This window comes from Hakea prostrata, chromosome 2 (assembly GCF_041222555.1).
Source record: "Hakea prostrata isolate BN-2017 chromosome 2, UWA_Hpros_2, whole genome shotgun sequence".
Lineage (NCBI taxonomy): Eukaryota > Viridiplantae > Streptophyta > Magnoliopsida > Proteales > Proteaceae > Hakea > Hakea prostrata.
In genome coordinates this window covers 58,805,157-58,828,438 of record NC_142601.1, presented here as the reverse complement: position 1 = coordinate 58,828,438, position 23,282 = coordinate 58,805,157, and the positions used below count along the sequence as shown (strand labels likewise).

The window sequence follows — 23,282 nt, the reverse complement described above, 5'->3', positions numbered from 1 at the left end:
TAGGTCTCTCTCTGATCTGGATAGAGATCGTCTAATTCGGCCTTTTACAATGGATGAAAATGCTCTTCCGTTAGCTCTTTCTGCTTTTGTTCGGGATGATGCTAATGGTAAGAAATTCTTCAGAATGTAATTTTCTTTCTTTTTTTCCCTTTATTTAATCAAAGCTCCATTTCTCCAAAAAAAAAAAAAAAAGAAATTGATCCCAATCAAACAGCTCTTGTTGAGGGGAGAAATATTTCAAAGAACCTCCTCTTATGTCAATAACTAATGCATGGGTATCATCTCAATCAAGGGATGGCTAGCTTTGCTGCCAAGGTGGACATCAGGAAGGCCTATGATTTAGTCTAGTGGAGTTTTCTCTTCCAACTTCTCCTTCGACTGAACCTTTCATCTGACCTTTATTCAGAGGAACGCTCATTGTGTTTTATTAGATCTTCCTTTGTGGTCTCTATTGAAGGTGTTCATTAATTCTCTTATTTATTTTTATGCCAACCGTAGGTTGCGGCAGGGATGTCCCCTATCCCATCCTCTTCAACTTGGTGTTATGGTGCTTCACGGATACACTTTCGACTGCTGCCATGGAATGTTGGTTTGCTTATCATTCTTTCTGTGAGGAGTCCGGTATCGCTTTGGTTTCTTTTGTCAACAATCTTTCATTTTTGGGGAAGCTTCAAAAAATAATGTTATGGTCCTTAGGGACCTCTTTACTGATTTTTCTTCCCAATCAGAGCTTTTTGATAATCAGCAAAAATTCACAGTTGTTTTTACAAATACTCTCGCCATTTGATTCTCAACCGTTGGATGATATTTTGCTTACGTGGCGCGAACAGCACTGTCGGCAGCAGCCAATAGCGGCTGTAGCAAATAAAACTACGAGGGGGAGATACATTGGGACTCTCAATTGGGTCCCTTCCCCTCAAATACCTTGGTTTGCCCTTTAATTCGAAGCAGCTTAAAATCCACAGTTGTTATTGCAAATCCCCCCCTTCAAGAGTTACAAAACTTCTTAAGAGATACATTGGGATTCTTGATTGAGTCCCTTCTTCCAAGTGGTCCTCTACGGCAGACTATGCCCATCTTAGTGAAAGTGGAAAATAAAATTTTTTTTTGAGTTTTTTATATGTACCCATAATTCTTGAACTAGAGACAACCCATTATTATAATGAAAATTATATGGCATTTACTTGAAAAATTACAAGTTATTTACAGTTAAGTTTTGTTATTAAATGATTAGTAAAATTATCTAAATTTTCTTATCCTTATTTAAATAATTTATAATTTAAAATTTAAAATTACCTAAAGCAGTAAAATTATTTAAACACCTTTAGGGGGCGAGGGTATTCTTCCTTCACCTATCTTCTTCCTATCCCTCCCACAACCCTGTCCCCCTGCGAAGACATGTTTTGCACGGCCAAGGAAGAGGCCGGGCGGGCTTGGATTACATCGGCCGTAAGATTGGAATAGTACAAATACATAAGGCCGGACTAACCTTAACCCTAAACCAACCCGGTCCCAGCCATGACTCAAGGGCTTGCACTGCCAATTCTAAGTTTCTAACTCTACACAACTTTAAAGGTTTTACCAAAAAGAAAAACCCAGCCGGTCAGACCATTTTCTTACTCAGAATAGACCAGAACTGGTTTGGTCCAATAAACCCAAACTTACATCCCACTAAAACATGTGGAGCCCAAAACTCGCAATAAAAGCAAAGAGGGCCCCATTCATTCATCTCTCTGCTTTGCTTCAGTTTAGAGTTTCGAGTTCGACTCTAAAGTTGAGTTCTTGCGGGAGTTCTTCAGTTCCGTTCAGGAAATACGGGGGTGTTGTTATTCAGTGTTGCAAGTTTTTTTTTTTTTTAATCGTTGTGACCTGGTTTCTAATTGACATGGATAAAATCCGGAGAGCATCTCACGCTGGATCATGGTACACTGATGACCGTAAGTTCTTTTAATTTTGTTTTCATTCTTCTCTGTTCTTCAAATTCACTTCTTTTCTTAATCTGCTTGCAAATTTAATCTATAGTTTCGCGTTCGTTTAGATTTTGTTTCCATTGTTTGTTTAGAGTCTGATCGTAAAAACTATTGCTTGCTGTCTTCCCTTTTGTGTTTTTCTGCAAACTTTGTTTGACTTCTTGGTGGGAAAATAATATTGATATTTACTTTTGTGTATAGTTACGATTATCGGGAGGTATTTAGGAGTGGTAATTACGTTTTGACAAGGGAAGTTTTCCGAGTTGAAAATTATGGGTAGAAGTTTAGGACAAAGGTGAGAAAATTTTCGCTTTTGAGTTTTTTGAAGCTGTTTTGCTGTGGTAAGTTGAGTTTAGTTTTCAGCATTTTGCCATTTTTGAAGCTATACAATATTGGGGTTGACGATTGTCTTGGATTCTGTAACTTGGGTTTGTGCGAATTTTGGATTACATAACTGCGATCCGTGTGTTTTCTTTTATTTTCCATGTGGTGTAAATTTTCTTGAACTTTGAGGCTTTAACTGTCTAGAAGCGCAATGAAACTAAAACAAAGATACGTCAAAAACTTTCCTAATCAATATGACTAGAAATTCGAAAGAAAATTTTAGATTCTGTTTTTGGAATTACTTTTTGTAATATTATCGCGATAACTAAAGATTCCATTTTGCATTCTGAAAAAATTAATTGCACTTCCTTCTTTGCCTTTGCCTATAAATATATGGAGCCTCATTGGTTCGGAGTTTGCTAGAGTTTTTCAGCTCCGAAAATAGACTGAGTCTTATGAGATTGTTTTTGTGATGCGCACAAGAGTGCATATAAGAGGATAGAATAACTTTTGGTTATTGTCAATATTCTCTGTGTACCTCGTGGTTTCTGCCTTTGATTGACTGACCCCCTAAGATTGTGAATGCTATACTGGTATCAGAATTTAACTCAAGAGATTAGCTGTGGTGGAAACTGCTAGAAACAAGTGGGAATTGATATCATACTGTTTCATTTGCAGACCATGCCTCCATTTCTGATGGCTCTGACCATCATAATGCTTAAATAGTTAGGCCTATTTCTTGCTTACTTTTGGAGATTAGTTATTCCTCTGGCACTTGTTAAAGAGAACTAGTGTTCCAATCAAGTAACAAGATGAAGACAAGATGGAGACAAGGATTACACCATCAAATACAACTGGAAGTTGAAATTGCTAAAGTGTTTTAAGGGCATCAGTCATCCATGTTGCCCTTCCACAGGAATAGATGTATTGCATCGACATAATGGAACTAACAGAAAGATAATGTAGATGTACAGGAACCTCTCCAAATTTAGCAGTGTAGCGAATTGCTATACAAAATATCCACCAGGAACCATTTTCCGTTGCTAATACCACCCATGGTGCGGGGCTGGGATTTCAACTGGATGAATGGCATTGAGTATGTGATGCTAGATTCAATCACCAGATAGGTGAAAGGCATGGATTACTTGACACTTGGACTGGTGCCTTTTTCTTCCCCTCCCCCCCCCCCAAAAAAAAAAAAAGTGATAATGTAGAATGTCTTGATGCTAGATTTTGAGCTGAAGTACATCTTTTTCTTCTTCCCTTTTTTTTTGGAGGGGGGGGGGGCGTTTGTGAGGTGAGGGAGGTAGTGTCAATGCTTAACATGTTATAGGGATTCTCTGAAGTATACTGTTGCTTTTACTGAAGTGGTTCACATGTCTTAAAATTCTTGGGGTATTCTACATCGTATTTCAACAAGGAAGCTTTAGAATGGAGAATTCATCCAAGCAGACTAAGCAACATCCTGAAAACATATAATAATAGGAATTAAAACAACCAGGGTAAAGAATTCCATGTTCCTTGGGCTTCACTTCATTATGTGTTATTACTACTGACTCATTTTTCCTTTTGTATCAGCAATGAAACTGGGGGAAGAGCTTGATGGTTGGCTGAGAGCAACTGGTCTGACTAAATCTCCAGATGTAAGAGGTGTAATTGCCCCGTAAGTTTATGTCAACCCATTTTACACCATTAAATTTTAGAATAATTTCCATGACCAACTTCAAGTATTTTGATTGATTGCTCTTTTGGTGCCACTTTAAACAACAGCCATGCTGGCTATTCATATTCAGGTCGGGCTGCAGCCTTTGCATTTGGCAACATAGATCCATCAAACATGTACGTTTTGTTTTTCCTTTTTGAGTCTTTCAGATGCACCATACATTGACTTTGCTTTTTAAAGTTTGGTTTTTTCCCCCTTTTAACTCTTTATGTATTATATGACTTGAACTGAATGAACTCAAATGTTGTTTGAATATTTATCCTCAATCCTTTATTCCTAGATAACCTAATTTCTTGCCTCACCATTCTCTGGTCTCATTGTCACCAAGACTAGATCTTAGCAATAAGAATGCATAACAGGGCGTACTTCAGTGTATGTGGCAGGAATTCATGGGTATTTGATTGTTTTTGATGGGGTTCAGCCTATAGTTCATGGGATATTTAGACTTTGATTTTTTGAGATAATGTTGGAATTATTTTATATTTTTTTATTTGTTGACTTGGTTTCTTTGGGAGTCCTATGTTTGAGGTGCATAGCATTCTTCTCATGTGGAGACTTTCTTGTATCATGCTCTTCTAGACAAAGGAAGCTTTACCTTTTACAATTGATTGTTGCTAAGCCACATGATATCTTCTCAATTCATGGATATAGCAATTTACAATTGATTGTTGTTAAGCTGCATGATGTCTTCTCAATTGACAGATATAGCAATTTACCTGATTAAAAAATCTGGCATCATATCTTCAATTAGTGGTCTTGTATGATCACGAGGTTTTAGATAGTTTTGTGAAGACTTGGATTGTTCATATAGTTAGAACTTCACCACAATTGTGTGACTACAACAGAAACCATAAGAACAGCAGTGCGGAAGACGTGCACATAAGAAGAAGGGAAGAAGGGGTGGGGGTAGAGGAGTGCACACACATAACTAAAGTGGCAGACCTTATTCTACTATTCCATTTTATTCAATCTGTCCAAACCAACGGGGAACTACATCATATTTAAAGAGAAAGAAGGGCTTTCTAAAAATAAGATTCAGTCTCTTAACTAGGAAACTGATTAAAAAAAAAACTAGGAACCCCTAGGAAACCAGATATCCTACATAGCCAACTTCTAAAATAAGGAGAACAAAATAAACTCAAAGACATTAACTATTTCCTCAAATGGCATAAGATTTAAAAATACACTCAATCTGGACCGGTTTTTGTCCATCATAACCGAATGGTTTGGGATTGGTCCAAAGCATTGTATCTTCATCACCATTAGTCTTCACTATCACATTATAATGCGGAAAATAGTTTAAAACAAAATAAAACTCAACTTTAAACAACCAGTCGATGGACTGAGTTGGCAATCCGTTATTAACTCAAAAAACTTATCCTTTATTTTTTTCCCATCATCCTGCTGTTCTCTCTCTCTCTCTCTCTCTCTCTCTCTCTCTCTCTCTTCCTCCTTTTTTTTTTTTTGTTTTGGGGGGGGGGGGGTTGTGGGGGTAGGGGGATGGGGGTGGAACACTATTGTCACTCAACAACCGAATAACAACCTACCTCATTATGTAACCTTCTCTTTTGTGTAGACTTAAAAATGGAGACTCAAGTCGGCTCAAAATTGAATATGAAAAAGGACAGAAGTTCTAAACTAAAAGCAGACTATTGAGTTGACTTCCTCTTTGGGTGTCCTAATCTGACCATGAAATTGAATTAAGAAAACTTAGATTAAGGATGGTAGTTATGAAGTCCCAAATCCATTCCAGTCAACTATTATGACAATATATTTATAAAATAAGAGAACATAAACGGCTAAGGACTACTCCATGACCTGAACCGCTGACTGGTTCACAAGTTAGTTAAACTAATGAATTCAAACAAAACAAGTTCTGCATTACTATTTACTAGTACTCTCTTTTTACAAATATAATGAGCAAGTTGTTTTAGAATGTTAGTATATATAGTTGGAATATAAAATATTCCACAAGTCTTTGATGGCAATGGTTCTGCCCTCAATGTTTGCCCCTTCAGGACTGTCAGACAGTTGGGGTTTGATCTAGACAATCTTCAATCCTCTACACAAGGAGTGAATGAGAGAGAGGACGCAAAGCTTTAACCAATGAAGCAACCAATAAAAGTCATCAAAATAAGCAATAAATGATGGAGGACATATTTCATTTTCTTCCAATGATCTAATGGATTATTATATTCATTACTCATATTTCAGATTTTGACCCTTTTGTTATGATGTTTTTCCAATTTTGATCTCTAAAAGATATAATAAGTTGCATCATAAAAGCATACTCCTACATGTACTTTTCAAAAATTAGTAAATGGAAAGCCATATTTGGCCCAAAACTTCAAGGAAACCCTAATTGAGCATTCACTGGCATCTTTAAACCTTTGGATTTTTAAAACACCCCCCATCCCGAGTGTGTTTGTCTTCATTCTACTTTCTATAATATGGTCAAATCTGCACATGGTTTACTACTAGAACGCACGATTGTTCCACAAGAAATCATCTGATTTGGTCGAAATTTTCCACCAAATTGAAATTTTGTACAAATCTGATGGAGTTGTAGGTTCCAGAACTAGTGTGGTGGTTTCTTTCCTTTTCCTTTCTTTTCTTTTCTTTGTTTTCTTTCTTTCTTTCTTTCTTTCTTTTTTTTTTTTTTTTTTTTTTTTGAGAATCAATTGCAACTAGGATCATAGTGGCAAGTTTTGGAACCAGATCTATGAATTTTAGCAACAGCAAATCAAAGATTTAAACATGGTCAATATCTGGTTGAATGTCAATTAATTTGAGAAGAATGGTTTCCCAGAGCTTGGTGCAAAGGTGATGGATAGATATGAAGATATAGGCTAATCCTACCAAGTGGGTACGATTCTAGGAACACGGTTCCAAACATTAACCAAAACCAATATGTTCAACATATATCTACTGCAAAAACTGTGAACTGATTTGATGTTTGAATAGTGATTAGAACCTGTAGCAGCAAACAGAAATCAGATGCCCATGTAATCCAGGTTTGGTGTCAAACTTGGATCGAATGGAGCAGGGACTGTATGGTTCCAAAACAAGGAAGGACACTAAAATAGATGTTGAACTCCTAATTCTCCCTCCACAGCCAGACAGACATAATTGACCCTTCTATAAAATCTACACATGATATGCTCTTGGCTTCCAGAAGATCTTCTAGTATCATTCACACAAGGCAAAATAAGGGCTATGGCACTTTCCATGTGAATGGTTACCTGAATAAGACTTATTGTTATTTTTCTCATGTTTTGTCCTACATCAGGAATAGTTGCCTCACGTGTCCCAAATGACTGAGATTCTATCCTATCTAATTAGTTAGAGTGACTGATGTGAACCAAAATTCTGCCCGTGGCCGAAACCCTGAGGTGGACTCCATGGCCACTCCAAAATGGCGCACCTAGGGCTGGCTGAATCCTCTTGGAGGGGAATTTTGGTCAATCCAGCCCTAATTATTTGCTGTTTCTAATTTTGGAACTTTTTTTTTGAAAAATTTTCAGAAGAGTCTTGGTCAGTCAGGGGGCTAGTTTGAGTTAAAGATAAGTTCTTGAGTCTTCCGGGATTCGTCTTTAAAGATAGACTCTTAGTAGTCTTTATTTACAAGAAGAGTCCCTTTAGTATTTGAGTCTTAGGTGGAATCTATTTCCAAGGAGATTCCATTAGATCTTTAATTAATTAGTTGAATGGTTGAGATTAATTCTAAGGGGATCCTAATCTATAAAAGAAACCCAATTAGGATCAAAGTCTTTTGGTAGGCTAAAAATAGCTATTCTTTCTTTGTAATTCTTAAGTCTGGTTATTGAATGAAAATTAAATCTGAATTGAGGATTACGGTTCCTTGTCTGGTTCTTCTATCTAGCACTCATTCTTCTGGTCTCCATCATCTCCTTCAAGAACTTACAGCAGTCTCCAGGTAAGTACCCCACCCCCTTCCCTCACCTCTCAAACCCATCCCACCTCTTTCCCAGCCCCTCCCCTGCCTGGGCAACTCTAGACCCCACCCCCACCCTTGCTGCCGCACTTTGGCAGCAGCTCCCCCAAGCCCTCATGACGCCCTAATCCCTTCCCCTAGCCCTTACGACTCCCCTTAGGCCCTCCCCTACCCTTCAACATCCCCCCCCCCCCCCCAAAAAAAAAAAAAAAAACTCTCAGCCCTCTCTATGACACCCAAGTACAGCCCATAAAGAATTTATTAAGTCTCAAACCTTTTCCCCTTCAATCCCATCTAGTTTTGTTAAACCCACATCCTACCCATAACTGGTATATTTAGATCCCCATCTTGATTTTACAATATTATCCATCCCACCTAGATCTGGTAATTAATTTGCTGGTTAAAGAAGACTATCCTGTGCAAACCCTTAATTTGTGGGAATCGTCAAAGAAATCCTGACCCTAGAATTGGGTTTCCATAAGTGACTGTCTCATATGATTAAAAATTTTATCCAGTCTGAAGTGAAAGAGTTCTGTTCCTACAAGAAGACAATGAAATATTGACTTAAACAACCTGAAGTAAAATGAGACAGTAAATCCCGTGTCCCTACCTTCTACAGTTCTACCATAGTTTAGGCCAATTAAAGTTGTCTATTACAAAGAAACCAAGTTTATGCTTTATCTACATCAAAATCTTTCTTAAAACAGGCAAATTGTCAATGCATGTGCAGTAGTAGTCCCAATCCCAATGCCTTGTTCCATAAGAAACACAGGTGATATGTAAAAACAAAAATAATGAAACAAGGTTATCTGGGGTTTTTTCTCTTCCTGTTGAAATTCATGAAATGGGTGAAATGAACCATGTGAACTGGATTGCAATTTATAGCACTGTTGATGAAAACCAAATCTCATAATGTCTTGTATGCCTAGGGAGTTCACCCTTGTTTCACTTTGGAGGTTCTCAAGATTGAAAAGTTTTGCAAGATCTCAGTCAGGTCCACCAGAATTTTGAACCATGCTTAGGTCAATCCCTGTCCAATCACCTAGGCATGGCCTTAGCAACCAAGATGCTTGACAGATTTTAAATAATGAGAGTAGGCTTTGCTCATCTTGAAGGGCCTAAGAGAGGCTTGAAAGCTCTGATTGAAATCTTGCTTCTGATCTAACAGTCTCATTGATTTAAAGAGTATGCAGGTCTAATAATGAGAGCAGGCTTTGCTCATCTTGAAGGGCCTAAGAGAGGCTTGACAGCTCTGATTGAAATCTTGCTTCTGATCTAACAGTCTCATTGATTTAAATAGTATGCAGGTCCAATAGAGTGAAGCTCTATTTGTTTAACCATCTTGTGTGCTGTTCCATGATATCCGATGCATGCAACGAAGATGGAAATGCTGTTTTCTCTGTTTTTTATTGCTAATATGTTGTGAAAATCCTCCTTCAGCTCTCGGGTGTTCCTTCTTGGGCCATCTCACCATCATTACACTCCAAGATGTGCTCTTTCAAGAGCCACAGTTTACAAGACTCCTGTTGGTGACCTGCCAATTGATTTGGAAGGTATTGCAAATTTCTCTATCAATAACAACTGCCATACTGGTGTACTTGTTGCGGATCATTGGACTGTTTTCCTCTTTTACATTTCTTATGTGTTTTGGTCATCATTTTTAAATTCAATAACTGAGTTCACTACAAGTAAGGGCATAGTAATTGTCTTTTACTTCACATTTCTCCCCTTGTAGTGTAGCACAGCCCTTAAAGAGCCTTTTATGCCACTTATCTGGGGTAGCCTACATTAATATTTCACTCTGAATAAGGCGGTATCTGTTGTTTATTTTGAGGAGTTTTACCTTATAAGTTTGTCGAGAAAAGAAAGACGTATTTCATTCTTCTTTCTTACAAGTAAGAACTCTATCGAGTTGCAACATTTTGTCATTTTCTATATTTTGTAAGGAAAAGAATTTTGGTCCAAAATTGTTGAGCACAGTTGAAATACATGGGTTTTTCTGCCAGTCAAAATATACTTGTCTCCTAGAAAGATTTTCGGCTTTCCAGTGGATTTACACATACACATGCACTTCTTGTGACTAAAATTCCTTTTTTCTTTTGTCTGTTTTGTGGGTGTATGGGCTGGGGGTCGTCTCTTTGACAAAAGCGTGCTGTCAATGTAGCGTGCTTTTCATTGTGAATAATATGATGTATGCTTGCTTGCATGTGTGATGCTTGCTTGCATGTGTGAGGAGAAAGTAATCATTAGAAAAGGATAAAGTATCTGATTTGGTTTGATCTTCCATTCAGTCATTCTGTATATTCTAATTATTTTGGGTTATACCTTTTTTCTTCAGTTTCCTCTTACTGGTTCTTGAGTGAAATGAAACTAATATTTTTTATGGTTGACAGTCAACAAAGAGCTACAGGCCACGGGGAAATTTGAAATCATGAGTCTTCGTGTAGATGAAGCAGAACATAGCATGGAGATGCATTTGCCATATCTTGCCAGAGTATTTCATGGGTAATCTTATTGTAGATCAATCTTTTCTTTCCCAACTTATTCATCCCAAAGACTGACCGGATGCTTCCATGCAGGTATGATGTCAAAATTGTACCCATTTTGGTTGGGGCACTTGATTCAGAAAACGAAGCTATGTACGGACAGTTGCTAGCCAAATACATCGATGACCCAAAAAATTTCTTTTCTGTTTCCTCAGACTTTTGCCACTGGGGATCCCGGTATGCATCACAAACTGGCTCATCTTATGCTCAGTTAAATGATTTCCTTGCTGCACAGTTTTTTGTATGATGGCTTCTATGAAGTAATAAAGAATAATAAGGGGCAATTTCCAAAACAGTTCCTTTTTTGATAGGCTACCTGAGCAGCCCAAAAATATTCCCCATGGCCAGGAGAGGGGGCTTAAATTTCCTTGGCAGTTGATACTGCAAGTTCCCCTCCTGTCACATGTCAACTTTCAGCTTAGTCGTAGTTACCTCATCAGACAAACAGAGGTCTGATAATGCGGGACTTTTTAGAGGGAATGCACCATAACAGTCTTGAGTGCCATAAGCACGTGTGTGGAATATATGGGAATGAGGTCATTTTGGCTAAATTAGGTTCTCTGAAATTTGATATATGGCTAAATAATATAACCATAAACACAGATTTGGTATTGCATTGGTATGTTGACACAATTTGAGTGGAAGGTTGGGAAATTTTTTTTACTTGCATTTTTATTCCCATGCCAAATAATAGACCTTGAGTGGCTGTGAAGGTGCCCAAGCAGTTTGATTTTAATGGCTATCAGTATAATGACAGTGATGCTTAACTGCAGTTATGGTTCATAAATATTAATTAGAAGTGAATGAACAAACAGATCTTGAGAGCCCTTTCGCTATTTGATTGATGGCATGTATGATTTCTATATTAGGTAGAGTAAAGTTAATTTCAGAAATGCTATATGGAACTTGGTTTCATTCTCTGCCAGGTTCCGTTACACATATCATGACGGTAAACATGGGCCAATCTATAAGTCCATTGAAGCTCTAGACAAGATGGGGATGGACATTATTGAAACTGGAAACCCAGGTGCATTCAAACGGTATCTGTCAGAGTTCAACAACACCATTTGCGGTCGCCACCCTATTAGTGTGTTCCTTCATGTAAGTGCCCCGTTTATTCTCTTCTTCCAGCCAATTATGCTTCTCTTTTTTTGAAGTGTTTTCTTGCTCTTCTAATTCTGATTCTTACTGGTAAATCATCAGATGTTAAAGAACTGTTCAACAAAGATGAAGATAAACTTCCTGAGATATGAACAATCCAGCCAATGCAAAAACCAGGGAGACAGCAGTGTAAGTTATGCTTCTGCTGCGGCAAAAGTTGACCCACAAAATTGAGTTATTCTTAGGTACAGTTGGGGTTGCTACTTTTTTCTCCTTTTTTTTTTGTTGTTGTTGGGGGGGGGGGGGGGGGGGGGGGGTGTAAACTGCTGAGTTATTTAAGTTATTTGCTCCCACTGGAGTTGCGTCTAAAATTAGGTTCCATTGTCTATATTCACTCCAGTGAATGACTTGCTGAAAGATCTTTGTTTCCCCTTTACCCTCTGCATGTTGCAATGAAAAGTACTTGATGGTAACCATTACAAAAGTAAAACGAAACTTTTTACTAAAATATGGATCTTCTTCTTCTTCTTTTTCTTTTTTCTTGTTTTTTTGGAGGGGAAAGAGGAAGAATTCCTCCAAATTTTTTTTTTTTTTTTTTTGGGTAGAATTCCTCCAAAAGTTTATGAAAGAAGCTTGGGGTGATTTTCTGTGGAATGGGTTTTCTTTATGGAAAAGAAGAATAAAAATGATCCTATTGATACTAATGGTAAGACTATTATACATCAAATGTTTGGATTTGGTTCAGTTTACCTTCCGAATTGTTTATTCTTTACATGAAGAGTGAAGGAGGATAAGAAGAGGCTAATGGATAGTAGAATATTGCAAGACCTGAAGAGTCTTGAACGGTTCAGTAAATATATGTATTAATTATCGCATTAATATTTGTATCTGAATGTCTTATTGACAAAATGAAAAAATTTCATATATATAAAGCAAGCATTTGTTTTCCTTGATTGGCTTACTAATTGGTTTTATGTTCAATTTTTAAAAAATAAATTAGATAATTAAAAAAAAAAAGAAACTAAAAAGTTCATGAAAAATATGTAATCCCTATACAACATTATTTTTTTTGGGCAACTTTTTTCTCCCATACGGGGCCATACCATTTTTGAATTTTGAATTGCCCAACTCATCCAGACTTACCCCAAGACCTACCACTTACTCTGTGAGCCTATATGAGGTTGGGCTTGGGCCTGGGCTTGGGCTTGATGCATGTTTGTCAGCCAGATTTTACCTTTTAATTCGTCTTATGGCTGACCTGAATGGATAACCGAAATCCGCCTCCCGCCGTCGTTGCCGTCCGTTTTCTCCGGTCCGTCCGCCCCACCGGTCTTCTGCTCGGCGGATTTCCGGTTTTCCGGGGTTTTCTTTTTCTTAAATGTTATCGGTTCGTCCGTTCGGTTCGGGCGGTTAATCGGAAATTGAAATTTATAATAAAACATGTAAAAAAAGGACAATTCTCCACCAATAATCGGTTTTTTCGGTCGTTTTCGTTCCGTTTCGCGTTCGGCCTTCTCTTTTGCCGTTCGTCGTCGCTTGTTGCGTTCGTCCCCCCCCTCCTATTTGATTGAAAGTGAAATTAACCTAAAAAAAAAAAAATTAATTATCAATGACTAAATATAAACTATAATACTATGTTACTAATTTCAAAGTATTTTAATTTATTTATTATATTTTTTATTTTACTTTACGTGCAAAATTCTATAAATCTTCAAATTAAATTAAAAAATATCTACAAAAATATAAAGAAGAAAGACTGTTAAAGACTGTTGCTTGATCATTCAGTCCTCGTAGAATTAATGGAAATGCATGTCTGAAATTCTTAGTTAGGAAGCATGGTTGGTACAAAGAATTGACTTTTGAATATGACATTTGGGCACTGTTCATTACAGAGGTGAGCTTAGACTTTTGAGTATCAATTTTCTTTTCTCAAGTTGAACTTTTTGAAAGATAACTTGATTGAAGCTGGAAGACTATTTAAAAGAATATTTCCAAAGAAATTAGAAAAATCAAATTGCCATATCTCAGCCAACCTCAACATTTAAAGGTCATAACAATTGGAACAGATTTTCAAATTTTCCTTCACCCTACATTTTTTTCTTGTGCTACTGAACATATAGGGTAAAGATCAAAATGAAAACAAAACAGAGCATATAGATTCCTTTTCTCTCTCTAGTTCATGGGTAGGATCAAATTGATATGAACAGTTGAGATCATTCTAGTGCGAGAAAGGTCCAACATGCTTCACACTAAATTTATTCTCTCTTCCACACAAATACAGTAACACAGAGACAAAGACAGGGAGAGAGTATAAATAAATAATATCCATGTTTCTATTCTTTCTTTTTTTTTTTTTTCCTTAGAAAGCAAGTAAGTGGGGAAAGGCTTTCTCTTTCTTAGAGATATATCTCAAACTCCCACAAACCACACAAACTCTCCCAACACCCTGTACCTGTAAGATAACTTCTGTCCCCATCAAATTATCAATCAAACCTTATCCTTCACGATATATTCTGACTTGTTTTTGTGTGAGAATTGAGAAATTCATATCAAATCTATAATTGTGGTGGTGACGAGATTATCATGAACCATCTTTTCTCATCTCATCTGTTCTTCCACACGTCACTGAACCCAATCACATATATGGTTCTTAGATTCCTCCAATCCTTTCTCGCTTTCTAAGATATTACTATTCTAAGCATCTTAATTACGTGTCAAAATAGCAATGGAACATATTTAATGATTTTAAAAGAAAAACCCATATATTTAAAGAAGAAAAAACACAGAATGCCAATGACCCTGAAAATGATTTTTCATTCAGATTTTGAAAGAGACAGGATCTGGGCTCGTTCGTTTGGATGAAAAAGAAAAAAGAAAAAAAAAATTCTTCCTTAGATATTTCAAGTTATCAGATCATTAAAATTAGGAGATACAAGACTTCCACTTTCAATAAGAGATAGTGGGTACCTAAAATTTGTTTCTGATTCCTGAGTTCCTTGGTTTTTTTCTGATTTGAAAGAAACATGACATGTTTATCTGTATTAGACTTTTGGAACTGATATTTCTGGCTAAATCCAATTCTATCTCATTTTTAGTGGTTTTTCTTGGCTTCAATTAGTGAATTTGCCCTGTGATATGTGTCACTATGAAGACCTTAAAAAAAGTCTGAAAACGAAACTAATTAAACGTGAATCATTTTAGATGCATTTTTAGCACACGAAGAGACAATCTTTTGTTAGAGGCCTAAAGTCCTAGAAAGTCTTGGTTGATCTTTCGTTCCTTCTACACTTTCTCTCCCCCTTCTCATCTCAAAGAGCTTGTGGGACCCAGTCACGATGACTGGCATAACTTAGTCCAAAAAATTATGTAAACCATTCATATAAAAAGGGGAAAAAAATCTATGAAGTGAATCATAATGTTGTGATTGTGAATATCCAATCAAACTATCGAAGGCATAAAATCCCATCAAGGGTATCTGAAAAAAATCCTTTTGAAATGACGTGAATGCCCTTTCATGGGCTTTTTTTTTCTGAGGACATATGAGTATATGCACACGCACATGCATACGCAAAGAGAGGATGCAGTTGTCAATTTTGTCAAATACTAAAATTTGTGAGGCTTGAGGCTTCAGGAAAGAAAGAGAAAGCATCAAAGCATGAACAGTGACGTCGACCGTTGAAATGGCCTATCATGGGCTTTGCTGATGGCATCAGCCTCATAGGTGGGCCAGTAAGGTTACTTCAGTCCAAGACCAACAATTAGAGTCTAGGGCCCACAATTATTTGTCAGATTATCCAATAGTCCGTCTTCGCAACCCATCTGGTCAAAGATTGACCAGATCGTTGGATTAAGATGGAACAACTCAACGAACCGGTTCGTGATTCGCTAGAGCAAACCCGTTCGATAGTTTTATCTAAAAACAGTTTCTGGTGTTTCTTACTTCAATAAACAAAAGAATTAGTCGAAAATCTTTTGATAAAACTGTTTTGCTTCAAGTCATTTTTGATACACAGGTTGAGATTTATGAAAATTTCTACTTTCAAAAAACAGAGAAAATTACAGATTGTATGCTTTAATGGGGCTTAAACTCTTGATTACACACTTTAATGGGGCTTAAATTATAGGTTGCACGCTTTAATGCCATAAATTATAGATTGCACGTTTTAGTTATTACAAGTTGCACACTCCTAGTATTTCATCCAAGATTTTGTAACTCGTGTGCGAAATGTCCATATTATCCTTATTAAAGTCAAATGACATAAATATCATTTTTAAACTCTCTCATCCACATCCCTTTAAGGTGGGTGAATGGATTCTCTCTTCACACATCTTTTACCTACACTTTGCCATAAACTTCCCCACCTTCACTAGAAACCACCACCCCCTTCCGAAAAATTTATCTGTTCACCATCTATTATTGAAAAATCCTTCTCCAGCCAAAAAAATGTATATTTTCTAAAATTACAGATCTGAACAGGAATTAAAAATAAATAAATATAAAAGTTCACATTTGAAGATACATGATGATAGCAAAAAATTGTAGGGTTCAAAGCAAAAATTAGATGCCACTTAAATTCAAATGAAAGAGCTTATAAATGTATATTTATGGAATTTGATATTGTAAACATAAAAAATTTACTAAATACCTACAAATAATGTTTTTACTTCCAAAAATTATTTTTACTCCCAAAAAAACCAAAACTGTTGATTGTATTTTTCTAAATCAAAACACTTAGTGGATTCGGGTCACATGTCTCCAACAAATTTGGCGTAAATTATTAAATAATTAATTAATGTCAATTTTTATATTCCTTTCTTTCCATAGACTAGCGTTGGGTAACGTCTCTATCTTTTTCTTACTAAAAATAAATAAAAATGTCCCTATCTATTATAAACTTCCACATCGTCACATCTCACATGCACGTCAATTTTTATTTTTATTTTAAAAAAAAGAGAGAGACACAATCTCAATGTCTTTTTAATAAAAGCACCACCCACCCTCTTTATACCCCTAAACCCTAAGTGAGAAAGCATCTTTACTAAATCCATAATAGCAGTTTAAATTTAAATTAGAAATTTAATTTGTGGAATTGTTGAAGTTCACTATTTGAATTTTCAATGTCCACGTATTTGTAACAGGGTGATAACAGCTTCTTTATCTCATGACAAATATAAGAAGAGATGTCAAGACTTGATATCATTTTCATATGGTAAGATGCGAAGTGCATAGAAAAGTCTAAAAATTATAATATGTACGTGCGTTTGAAGTTGGAGGTGCTCATGTTTGGTAAAATGGTTCATCAAAAACAGTAAAAAACATTTTTGGTAAATCATCCTGATATTGTCAACTTTTCTCAAAACGATCAACTTCTTTATTATTATTTCATGCGAAAGATGATGATTTGATATATGCCATTTAGGTTTGCTAACATCCATAAAAACTTTATGCAGAATGTTAAAATTCAAAGGCTGTTGAAATATCTTGACAACATTAGAAAAAAAAGTCTAAAAAGATATAAACCAAATCTTTAAAGCATCAGACGAGAGTGATCATTAATTATACATGAGAATCAAATATTCTCACATAGGCCATGAAATCTAGTTTGATAGAATATTGTTTTTTTTCTTCTTTCTAGTAATAGCAAAGCACATTATTTGGCACTTGTATGTACATGATAATCTAGCATGTGACAAAAAGTATGTCCATCAAACCTACATTGGTTACATGGACCACACCCCAAACCTAACATCATTATATCTACCTTGGTAGGTGAAAATATTCACACAACCAATATAGAGTGTAGATGTTTTTATCATTATTTTTCAGTTTTATTTGATTACATAAGTCAAGTGGATGATTTTATTTCTATATCGTCATTAGTGTGACATTAGAGATTCCCCACTTATATTAGTGTATTAAATATGTAATGGGTTGTCTATATTTGAGTAAAAGATGAAAATGGTAAAAGTCATTCCAATAAGTGAAGTAATAATAAATACTCATGATTGATTATATATACTATCAAGGGAAGAAAAAAAGAATTTAATTTGTGGACCACCTTTCCCATTTGACCCCATAACTTAATGGGGTTTCCTTCTTATATTTTCATGAATTAAAACTTAATTTTTGTTTCTAATGAACAAATGACGTCAAGATGAACAAGGATTCGGGTGGGCCCTGCTTTTAAAGTACGTGATGTGATATGGACCACTGAGGGCAGTAGGGGGAAGAGAAAGAATCAAGTATGGGATGGGCCCTAGTGAGTAATGGCATATGCTACCTGGGCTTTAATGGGTTAAAAAGTGGCCCACAAAGGACGTGGGATCCACGTTTTCGGTCCGGAACCAATCACAGGGTTGTTAGAAAAATCGAAAAGTGGTACGAGTTCTGGAAACAACCTGACCTAGCCCTAGCGTCTGTCGTACATGGTCTTTTTTTTTTCTTCTTTTTTTTGTTTTTGTTTTTGTTTTTCTAGTAGGGCCCACACCTAACTTAACGATCCTAGTACAGTAGTAACGTGGTCCAGCTCTGGAACCGGCCCAGATACTAACATTCGTACAGTCAGTACCTGGACCGGCTGGCACTGGCACTCTCGCTGGCACGGCTTACTGAACAGGACTTACTTAGGTAGACCCCACCCAGGTTACGTGATCATCCATATGTATATACCGATCCGACGATCGTGGGAAGGTGATGTACACGTAAAGTTTTGCTCGAACCGAGAAGGTAACGTCTTAAATAGCGTGTACCTTTACTTTCCCATTTAGAAAGAAAGACCATTACTCCCGAAAAGACTGTCAACTATGACAACTGACAACATTACGCCAGGAAAACATAGTCGAAAGATGCCTCGTCCACTGTGATAACTATTTCGATATATCGCATCATCTCATTCTCATCTCATATCTTCTTCTCGATATCTCGTATACATATATCAAATCATCATCGAGAAATCGTGGTTCGTTGCATCGAAATTAGTTGACTAATCTAAACCAATCAATCACAGACAGTGGACCCCGCCATTCTGTCATCTCATGTAGTGATTTTTAATTTTTTTTTTTTTGTTGATAGAAACTAGTGATTTTAAATTTTAATTTTCGAAAACGGAACAACACGCAAGGTATGAATATCTTATTATAGAAAGAAAGTTAGCAACTAGAAAGGCCAGGGTTTTTGAGTGTGAAATGACGAGATCACCCTTTGGACCAAACGGTTGACATGTTAGTTGACCGCTAGAAATAAATAATTTTGGTCGGGTCAGTTTGGGGCCGCGTGGTCCAACTAAGGCTTTATCTATTACATTGGGCTCATGGCCCACGTTTTGGATGGGCTTACATCATACCTGACAGATTAACATTCAGCGCACGTGTCTGCGTCTCAGAGACAGTCAGAAAAGCACACCCATCGAATTAGAAAGTAGCCGACAAAGTTCCAGAGGGTTACGCGTGGCAGAACCTCAGAAGATAAAAAAAACAAAAAGATTAGTATTTTTTTTTTTTTTTTTATTTTTTTGGGTAGAAAAGAGAATAGCTTTAGAAAGCAGCCATAATAGGAAAAACAAAAATGACACGCGTCGAAGATAGTTAAACGGCGTAGAAAGTTAACATACTTCTCGAAGCATCCTATCATTTCTCAGATCATGGGCAACCAAAACGTCTTTGTTCTGACTTCTGACATAGTTTTTGTTTTATAAATTTTACAATAAATGAGTGTCGAGTCGAGTCTTGATTCTTGACTGAAATGGCACATACGCACGCATGTAGATGCGGTAGATACGTGTGCAACACTAATTACTAATTAGGGTTACAGAATTCTATAATCATCATTCATTATCTATAAATAATCTCGAGTCAGCTTTCCTAAGCGCCGCACCAAATTGAGTATTAACTAATTAATTAATCAATCAAAATATTAAAGCTCAAGGGAGGAAATAATAAAGCGGTAGCCGAGAATTCGTGGATGGGAATCTATCGATCTGAGGACAAAGAGAGAATTTAGTTTTTGTTGATTGAGGAGTGAGGAGTGAGGAGTGAGGAGTGAGGAGTGAGGAGTAAAAAGGGAAGAGATGGGCTCGGGGTTCCACTTTGTTAACAGCGATGCGTTTGGTTAAAGAGCTGACAGACACTTACTTCCTGTAGTGGCGCATTATAAGAATTATGTTTCTTTTTATTATGGGCAAGGCAAAGTAACCAGGCTTGCATGGTTCTCATTGTTTCATATGAATGGTATACGGCAGTTTTGTGCCATTTTACAACAACTCCATTGGTCCGCTTGCTAACCACTGGTTGGGCCACTTGGCACCGGTTAGACCAAGTAAAAGGAATCAAGCTGAAGTCAAGTTCACCAAGCATGTAAAACTTGACTTCAGATCTTTAAAATTTTATCCATTCCATTTCTAACAAGAAAATAGACCATTCATTTCGTTGTGAATGTGTGACATGTGTTCTAACATCGCATCAAAGGGTTGATGTCCATTTACAAGTCACACATCTATAAAGAAATCGAGTTGATATCAGCCCTTTAGACCTTAGGAAACCTAGGGATTCGACCTTGGGACTATCATCGTCGAGGCGAAGAGATTGACCTCACACCTCCAAAAGAGGAGGAGAAGATCATCAAGGCAAGGGGTCCAACCCCTGGCCTCAGGGAGGATGCCTGAAGATCACAAGGGTTAGGGGGTTGACCCTAGTCCACGGGGAGATGAGTAGTCAAGGGATTTTCAATTCACATCCCAATAACTACAATACTGCACCTAATAAGAGATACATTGACCTACGACAGCATCTTTCTCGACCAGCACACCCGCCATTGTTAGTTGTGCGTATCAAGCCTTAGCATGTTAGTCGCCCATGTCATACTCGTATCATCCACTTACTAACCAAAACGGTGGTCAGATCTCCTCTGCTCCAACTAGACTATCCTACGAGCTTGCAGAGTCAATTTTCATCCTAAATACCCCTCACCTACCACAATTAACGGTAATACTCATTTGTTCCACTCTACATATTAAAATTTTCAACTCAGTCATTAAAAATCCTTCTCCATAATGGTGTTATTCTAGAAACTGACTTGATGTTCAAAGGTAACTGCTCTCGATCACTAGAATCAGTCGGCATTTACTCTTCTCTTTTGTGAATTTGTCTCTGATCAGTTTACAACCTTCAATCGTGGTTCACTCATGAAATTTGAACGCAATGGTTAGAATATATACTTTTTGCAATCCAAAACGACAAAAAGGATAATCACAACTTTACTGAAAGTCATACATTTATCAACCTTACAACTATGAATGTCCCTTTCACTATTTCTAAATGATTCATTGGTCACCTAGAGCAGTTACTCATTTGAATTTTAATCGATCACGAGTCACGACTAGCAATAAGTATTTAAAAATAAATTTCTTAATTCCTTAGATAACGATAGCATCAATTTTAGTAATTAATTATGATATTGGCCCCCCCCCCTTTTTTTTTTTTTTTTTTTTTTTAAAATTTTTTTTTTTTTTTTTCCCCCCCCCCCCCCCCCCCCCCCCCCCCCCCCCCCCCCCCCCCCCCCGGGGTGATACACCCAAGATCTAGGTTCAGTGATAAATCCATACAAAACATGATATAGCATAATTAAATGGACAAGAATAAATCAAGTTCAAGTAATAAATTATCAAAATAGAAATAATGGTTACAGTCATCCATTACTTCAAAATAAAAGGTATAACATCGAGTTTTGAAAAGAAAAGAGGTAGTTTTATTCGCGCGGAAAAATAAACTAAACTTGTTCTCTAATGGAATCCAATCCAAAAGAACGTCTTGATACTGCATGAAGCTCCATGCGCCACTTCTTCTTCGGTCACTCCTTCAAGAGACATCGTAGCATCCTCCATTTGGAAGAAGTCCTCATAACCTGCAGATAATCTATAGAAGACATATAGGAATGGTTCAACGCTCGTGAGTCAACTCAACATCATATCACACATTCATTCTCAAGATTCCACACCACACTATACATGAATATCAATAATGTAATTAATGACAATGATATGATATGTGAATGATTATGCTCCTAACTCTATCATGAGTCTCTGTGGTAGACACGCATTAAGTCATACACCAGTCTTCTTTGGGCGGTCTCATCACTCTTCCCTCACGGCCTCAGCCGTCTGTTGGGTTCTCCGCGGTTGTTGTGTAAGTCTTGTCGCCTGGTTGGGGTTAGGTCACCACTCTCTCACATCACCTTGGTATAAGATCCCGCGTGTCGCATAATCTTAGGCCCTGCAAGTCATATAGTCTCGTACTACATATGGTCCGGATATTTCCCCTCCGCCTAGTGCTCGTTGGTTCATCCTTCCCACCTTGAATGGAATCCTCAATGGGGCATCTGTTGGACCCCATTCATTACCCGTGGTCATCCACTATTGGCGGATGATCTCCTGTCCTCTCACGGGTCATTTCACCGGTCTTGAGTGTCCATGAGCCCTTATCTATTATATGCACCCTACCTCTCTATGTGTAGTGGGCCCGCTTGACATACGGACCCACCACTAACATCACGGTTCCGCTTCATACCCCCGCCGAAGGGTGTGTACTCATGAGGTCACCTAACCAAACACTTCTAGACATGCCCTAAATTGTAAATTAGTATCGGGAGAGCCGGCACCATGGATGCGTCCCATCCGCCTCCTTTGGTATCCTATGCGTGCCCAAGGGCATTCCCCATTCCCAACTACATGTGCAATCATATAATTCACTAGGGCTGGGTGCCCCACCCTAGTAGAAAATACAGGTAGAGTATAATATTTCTCCTCTCATACAATCACATTCCATTTCATAACAACAATAATTGATTTCAAAGCAAGGAGCAACATCGAGTAATAATAAACATAAATTATAGCAATTCATATTTAATAAAAGACATAAAATAACCACAAGATATACTAAAGCAATACAATATATCAATAATGAAAGTAACTGACATCATTACACATGTAATATAAAGTTAAGTATATCCTCACCTTTTACTTTATTCTTCCTCCAATGATCAATAATTCCTTCTCACAAATTAGTGACTAAAGATATATTAACCTATTCATGCAAAAGAAATAATTATCACAAATTAGAGCCAATTTGGATTTCAAAGGATATCCTAAAATCTTCCCATGAAAACCCAAATCGAAAACTTGGTTAAAAGGGTAGTTCTCAACCTCACTAGTGATGGTCACTAATTTGCCACCAACTCGAGTTTATAATGAAACAAAACTTTGGGAAAATCTAATTGGAAACAAAGGATCCTACGGGTACCTTCAATTTTATTAATTTGACCAAAATCATACCCCAAATTTGGCTCTCATAAATCCCCGTGGGTGACCTAGAGAGTCAAATTCTAAAATCTTTGCAAGGAGATAAAGCATTACTTCCAAACTCAGGGAAACATTAATATAAGAAATATAGCATCTAGGGTACCTATCATTATTCCCTTTCACGGATCCCTCAATAGAAGAGAAAGATATCACTCCCACAAACTAGGAAGGGACATTAATACAATAAAGGAAAGCAACAAAGATACCTAACGACCTTCCCTTTCAAGATTCCTCAAAAGAAAGGAGAGAATACTCACAAAATTGTGAGTAAAAGAAGCATTAAAGAAAATTAACCTTTCGTAATGATTTGCG

The 23,282-nt window shown here is 37.1% G+C and overlaps 1 protein-coding gene across 1 annotated transcript; it reads left to right on the top strand.

The window, feature by feature from the left end:
• The first annotated feature begins 1,747 nt into the window (after nucleotides 1-1,747).
• Nucleotides 1,748-11,910, top strand: LOC149025274 (uncharacterized). The gene is made up of 8 exons (XM_089145500.1): nucleotides 1,748-1,937; nucleotides 3,873-3,957; nucleotides 4,065-4,133; nucleotides 9,413-9,525; nucleotides 10,366-10,477; nucleotides 10,552-10,695; nucleotides 11,445-11,619; nucleotides 11,722-11,910. Exons 1-8 carry the CDS (start codon nucleotides 1,886-1,888, stop codon nucleotides 11,851-11,853), a joined length of 882 nt encoding a protein of 293 aa, XP_089001626.1. The 5' UTR covers nucleotides 1,748-1,885; the 3' UTR covers nucleotides 11,854-11,910.
• The last annotated feature ends 11,372 nt before the right edge of the window (nucleotides 11,911-23,282 follow it).

Coding starts and splice junctions, on each gene's coding strand:
- LOC149025274 (XM_089145500.1), top strand. CDS start 1,886: ATGGATAAAATCCGGAGAGCATCTCACGCTGGATCATGGTACACTGAT. Junction 3,958..4,064: donor GTAAGAGGTGTAATTGCCCC/GTAAGTTTATGT, acceptor TTTAAACAACAG/CCATGCTGGCTATTCATATT. Junction 10,696..11,444: donor TTTTGCCACTGGGGATCCCG/GTATGCATCACA, acceptor ATTCTCTGCCAG/GTTCCGTTACACATATCATG.